A 6,488-nucleotide genomic window follows, 5' to 3' on the forward strand; every position below is an offset into this window, starting at 1 on the left:
AAACACACTAGCACATTTAAAAAGGCCACAGGGACAGCTAGTTTAGTGATAGTGTTCAAATCAGTGTGAGTTAGGAGGTGTGGGGCAGAGCGGGCTAGGCTTCCGAGGACACCCAGCTGGAGGACGACAATAGGAAGGCCTACTGCCGCGCCTAGGCCTCCTGCTGCTACCCGGCCTACTGTGGGGCATAATAGTGGCATGTTTGGTGAGATTTTTTGTATAATTTGGTTTGTTAATGTTTGTTTGTGAGAGAGCGAGAGAGAGAGAGAGGGGGGGGGGAGAAAAGGGAAATAAACGGAGAAAAGGAGAAAGAGGGAAGTGGAAGAAAAGGAAGAAGGGAAGAAGAGGAATAGACGAAGAAAAGGAGAGAGGAAGGAAGGAAAGAAGGAAGGGAAAATTTAATAAACGAAGAATAGGAGAAAGGGAGGGAGGGAAAAATGATAAAAAGAAAAGGAGGAAGAAGAAAAAGGAAGGAAAGGAAGAAGGAAAAGAAGGAATAAATAAAGAAAAGGAGAAATAATGAAGCAAATAAAAAGAAGAAGAAAAAAAAAGAAGAAGGAAGAATGAAAGAAAACGAAAGAAAAAAAAAATGGGTGCAGATAATTTCCTTACATAATTCTCTCTCTCTCTCTCTCTCTCTCTCTCTCTCTCTCTCTCTCTCTCTCTGGCCTTGGTGTGTGTGCGTGTGTGCGTGACGCGTATCGTAACGGAAGAGAGAACAACAACAACAACAACAACAACAACACTCGCATTTTTTATTACCTCTCTCTCTCTCTCTCTCTCTCTCTCTCTCTCTCTCTCTCTCTCTCTCTCTCTCTCTCTCTCTCTCTACTTTTATTATGTATTTTGCTTCGTTTTATTTATTTATTTTGTTTTTTTCTGTTTTGTTTATTTTTATCATTATTTTTGTCCGTAATAGTTAAAGGAACGACATCCGGCGATACAAACTTCATTTAAATTCTTCCTTTTTATAATTTCCTTTTCTCTTTCGTTATCTTTAAGTTTCGTTTTCTTTTATTTATCTATTTATATATTTTTTGTTTATTATTATTATTATTATTATTATTATTATTATTATTATTATTATTATTATTATTATTATTATTTGTCTGTATAGTTAAAGGAACGATATACGCCCAAAGATGCTTCATTCAAATTCTTCTTCTTGGAAAAATCAAATTATCGTACACTAAAATCCTAATATTAATGATTTCTTGGTTGTTGATAGAATAATGATGAATATAATAATTTTCGCCACAATAATGGTCATAAACAGAGAACTGCGTATTTTTGTAGCCTAAATAACTACAAACTTTCAATTTATCTGTTTATTTATTAGTTTTTTTTTTTTTAGTGTACGATAATTGCAATGCTCCAGGGATTTCAATGTTCAAGTTATTTCAGTTTTTATTTAATTACATTTTTTTTCTGCCACATTGATTGATTATTATTATCATTTACTAGTTTATTTATTCATTTTCTAGTGTATTGTCGTTTTTCTTATATATTTTATCTATTAACTTCCATAAAAAACTTACTCTCAAATTCCTGGAACATTTTAATTATCGTACACTAAAAAAAAGAATAAATAAATAAATAAATAAAACTATAAATAAACAAGTAAATTAATAGTATGTACAAACTTATGCTACAAAAGAACTATGCAATTCTCAAGAAACGAAAACTCAGACGGTGAGTTTTCGTTTCTTAACTAATGGAATAATGAGAAAGATGATTTTCGCTGTTTTGATGATGAAAAGAAAATTGCATAGTTTTTTTTTGTAGCATAAGTTTGTACATATTATTAATTTAATTGTTTATTTATATATTTTTCTTATTTATTTGTTTATTTTATTTTATTTTATTTTTTTTAGTGTACGATAATTAAAATGTCTCAAGACGAACCCGGATGTATGTGGATTCAAATGGATTCATGCGGATTCAAAGCGGATTCAAGATGATTTTTTTTTTTTTTTTAATTCTGACTACGCATTATTTTCCCCACAGTTCACAACCACAATATAAATTTATGAAAAAGAAAGAAAGAAAAAATAAATAAATAAAGGAGATGAATATAAACGTACATTCAAGGAAACGATGAAAATTAATGATATTTTTTTTTTATTGAATATTATTACATTACACATTCAAATAATAATGATAATAATAATAATAATAATAATAATAATAATAATATCTTTGGTATATATATATATTGCTAACACATCCTTGAGGTATACATAAGTGAGACTAAGTATAAGAGTTTTTTTATTTTATCATCAAATATTTATTGTTTAGTTATTTGTTAGTATGGTATGCTGTTTATAGTCACTCTCTCTCTCTCTCTCTCTCTCTCTCTCTCTCTCTCTCTCTCTCTCTCTCTCTCTCTCTCTCTCTAAGAAGTATTTTCTATCAATTATTTCTTGTTTTCGTCAATTATAACATACATTTAATTTATTTCTTTCATTTATCTGCACTTAATTAACTTTTTCCCTGACATAATTATTGTTATCTAAATATTTTGTTATTGTTTACATATACGCTCCCTCTCTCCCTCTCCTCCCTCTCCCCCCCCTCACTTCCCCAGCACCTCATTCTCCCCATCACTCACACCGTCAAAATTAATAAATCCAGCATCGAAATTCTCCCCTACCTCCTCCCCCTCTCCCTGGCCCCCCTGTCCCTCACCCCCGTCACCCCCCTGCCCCCCCTGGCCCTTCCCCCTCTTGATGAAGCCGTCACCAATATACTCGTTAACATCGAAGTTGAAGTCTGCCTCGCCTGGTTGGTTACAGTTCTCGTGGTTCATAATATCGAAGTCAGTAACGTCGATATTCAGAGAACTCAGGTCATTCTCAATCTGAAATACGAAGGGTAGGGTGTATTAACGGGGTTCCGGTCACCTTAAGCCTGGAATGTGTGTATTATCGGGGTTACAGTCACCTTAAGCCTGGAATGTGTGTATTATCGGGGTTCCGGTCACCTTAAGCCTGGAATGTGTGTATTATCGGGGTTACAGTCACCTTAAGCCAGGAATGTGTGTATTATCGGGGTTACAGTCACCTTAAGCCTGGAATGTGTGTATTATCGGGGTTACAGTCACCTTAAGCCAGGAATGTGTGTATTATCGGGGTTACAGTCACCTTAAGCCTGGAATGTGTGTATTATCGGGGTTACAGTCACCTTAAGCCTGGAATGTGTGTATTATCGGGGTTACAGTCACCTTAAGCCTGGAATGTGTGTATTATCGGGGTTACAGTCACCTTAAGCCTGGAATGTGTGTATTATCGGGGTTACAGTCACCTTAAGCCTGGAATGTGTGTATTATCGGGGTTACAGTCACCTTAAGCCTGGAATGTGTGTATTATCGGGGTTACAGTCACCTTAAGCCTGGAATGGGGGGTGTTTGTTTGTATTAGCGGGGTTCCAGTCACCCTAAATCTGTAAGGGGGGGCTAGAGGAAGCTCCAGTCACCCTTATCCTGGAATTGGGGGTCTAGAGGAGGATTCCAGTCACTCTCAGCCTGGAACGGGGTCTCTCTCTCTCTCTCTCTCTCTCTCTCTCTCTCTCTCTCTCTCTCTCTCTCTCTCTCTCTCTCTCTCTCTCTCTCTCTCATACTGTCATTACCTTAACCATTACAAAATATTAAGTTATACACGAGTGAATGGTAACTTGCATCCCCCCAGGTGGCCATGGTCAGGTCAGGTCAGGTCAGGTCAGGTCACTCCGGGGTTGGTTAGGTTAGGTTAGGTCAGGTCAGGTCAGGTCAGGTCACTCCGGGGTTGGTTAGGTTAGGTTAGGTTAGGTCAGGTCAGGTCAGGTCAGGTCAGGTCACTCCGGGGTTGGTTAGGTTAGGTTAGGTTAGGTCAGGTCAGGTCAGGTCAGGTCAGGTCACTCCGGGGTTGGTTAGGTTAGGTTAGGTTAGGTTAGGTCAGGTCAGGTTAGGTTAGGTTAGGTTAGGTTAGGTCAGGTGAGGTCAGGTCAGGTCACTCCGGGGTTGGCAGCAGTGTGGACAGGTGCAACCAATGACATATGTGCCACGATAGTCTGGGTCCACTAAAATACTATTACTGCTTGTAAACAATGTAATTACTATCGGTAGTAGTAGTAGTAGTAGTAGTAGTAGTAGTAGTACCAATACCACTACTACTACTACTGCTATCACTACTACTACTACTACTACTACTACTACTACTACCACGACCACGACCACCAATGCTCTCCCTGACTCTACAGGCTTTTAGGACAGTCTGGGGGTCCTGAGGGGTCCTGGGGTCTGTCCTGCACCCTACAGAAGCCACAGACCGGGCAGGGAAAACAGCAGAGGGGTAGGATACTCACCCTGGCCAACACCTCAGGGTCCAGGGAGGGCTGGCGGCTCAGAATGACTGCAGAAGTTCGCCTTACTACAAACAAGGACTTGCACTCATAGATCACAGCGAAGGAGGTTGGCTGGATGTCCACTACTGTCACGTCTGCAGGGCCCAGGAAGTCTGCAAGGGAGAGAGAGAGAGAGGTTGGTTAGTTTGCTGTTGTTGTTGTTGTTGTTGGTGGTGGTGGTGTTGGTGGTCTTCATAATTTTTCGTTTTAATACTTTCAGCTTATGCCAGACACCCCGAAAACACCTCTCAACTTACCCAAAACATACCAAAACACCCCAAAACACACCAAAACACACCAACACACACCAAAACACACCAAAACACACCAAAAACACCCCAAAACACACCAAAACACACCAAATACACCCTAAAACACACCAAAACACACCAAAAACACCCCAAAACACACCAAAACACACCAAAACACCCCAAAACACACCAAAAACACCCCAAAACACACCAAAACACACCAAAACACACCAAAAACACCCCAAAACACACCAAAACATACCTAAAACACCCCAAAAACACCCCAGTACACACCAAAACACCCCAAAAACACCCCAAAACACTCACTAGACGGCCAGCTGACAGTCATCTTGGAAGGCACATTGGCGTTCTTGATAGTGAAGAAGCCAGTGTTGGTCAGCGTGTGGTCCAGCCCAACTTTTCGGCCCAAAAACAGTTCTCTCTTTTCCGTCGCAGTGAACCCGTCAGCTGTCCTGTTGAAGGTGACCGTCATGCAGCGACTGTTGGTGCTGAAGATCTTGACCACGTACCACATGCCTGTTAACTGTCGAATTGGGATGTTAAGGAGTTGTTGTGTATTTTTCATTTTTTTATTTATTTATTTATTTTTTTTTTTTTATGTAGGAGGGACACTGGCCAAGGGCAACAAAAATTCAATAAAAAAAAAAATGTCCACTGAAATGGCAGTCCCACAAAAGGGTCAAAGCAGTGGTCAAAAATTGATGAATAAGTGTCTTGAAACCTCCCTCTTGAAGGAATTCAAGTCATAGGAAGGTGGAAATACAGAAGCAGGCAGGGAGTTCCAGAGTTTACCAGAGAAAGGGATGAATGATTGAGACGGAATAGTGGTGAGAAAAAGAAGAAAGTGTTGTGCAGCGAGGCCGCGGAAGGAGGGGAGGCATGCAGTTAGCAAGGTCAGAAGAGCAGTTAGCATGAAAATAGCGGTAGAAGACAGCTAGATATGCAACATTGCGGCGGTGAGAGAGAGGCTGAAGACAGTCAGTTAGAGGAGAGGAGTTGATGAGATGAAAAGCTTTTGATTCCACCCTGTCTGGCAGAGCGGTATGAGTGGAACCCCCCCAGACATGTGAAGCATACTCCATAAATGGACGGATAAGGCCCTTGTACAGAGTTAGCAGCTGGGGGGGTGAGAAAAACTGGCGGAGACGTCTCAGAACACCTAACTTCATAGAAGCTTCATAGAAGTTTCATAGAAGCTTCATAGAATTTTCCAGTTCAGATTATAAGTAAAGGACAGACTGAGGATGTTCAGTGTAGAAGAGGGGGACAGTTGAGTGTCATTGAAGAAGAGGGGATAGTTGTCTGGAAGTTTGTGTCGAGTTGATAGATGGAGGAATTGAGTTTTTGAGGCATTGAACAATACCAAGTTTGCTCTGCCCCAATCACAAATTTTAGAACGATCAGAAGTCAAGTGTTCTGTGGCTTCCCTGCGTGATATGTTTACCTCCTGAAGGGTTGGACGTCTATGAAAAGACGTGGAAAAGTGCAGGGTGGTATCATCAGCGTAGGAGTGGATAGGACAACAAGTTTGGTTTAGAAGATCATTAATGAATAATAAGAAGAGAGTGGGTGACAGGACAGAACCCTGAGGAACACCACTGTTAATAGATTTAGGAGTAAAACAGTGACCGTCTACCACAGCAGCAATAGAACGGTCACAAAGGAAACTTGAGATGAAGTTACAGAGAGAAGGATAGAAACCGTAAGAGGGTAGTTTGGAAATCAAAGCTTTGTGCCAGAGTCTATCAAAGACTTTTGATATGTCCAAGGCAACAGCAAAAGTTTCACCAAAATCTCTAAAGGAGGATGACCAAGACTCAGTAAGGAAAGCCAGAA

At 40.2% G+C, this 6,488-nt stretch overlaps 1 protein-coding gene across 1 annotated transcript in view; it reads right to left on the reverse strand.

Moving 5' to 3' along the window:
* Positions 1-2,321: 2,321 nt before the first annotated feature.
* Positions 2,322-6,488, reverse strand: part of LOC135095575 (apolipoprotein D-like) — a 5,723-nt gene continuing 1,556 nt past the window's right edge. Inside the window, exons 2-4 of the mRNA XM_063996477.1 lie at positions 4,959-5,175; positions 4,342-4,493; positions 2,322-2,860 (exon numbers count right to left, since the gene is read on the reverse strand). Of these exons, the coding sequence (XP_063852547.1) occupies positions 2,576-2,860; positions 4,342-4,493; positions 4,959-5,175 (654 nt within the window). The 3' untranslated portion in view covers positions 2,322-2,575. The remainder of the gene's footprint in view (positions 2,861-4,341; positions 4,494-4,958; positions 5,176-6,488) is intronic.

Source organism: Scylla paramamosain, chromosome 49 (genome assembly GCF_035594125.1).
Source record: "Scylla paramamosain isolate STU-SP2022 chromosome 49, ASM3559412v1, whole genome shotgun sequence".
Classification (NCBI taxonomy): domain Eukaryota; kingdom Metazoa; phylum Arthropoda; class Malacostraca; order Decapoda; family Portunidae; genus Scylla; species Scylla paramamosain.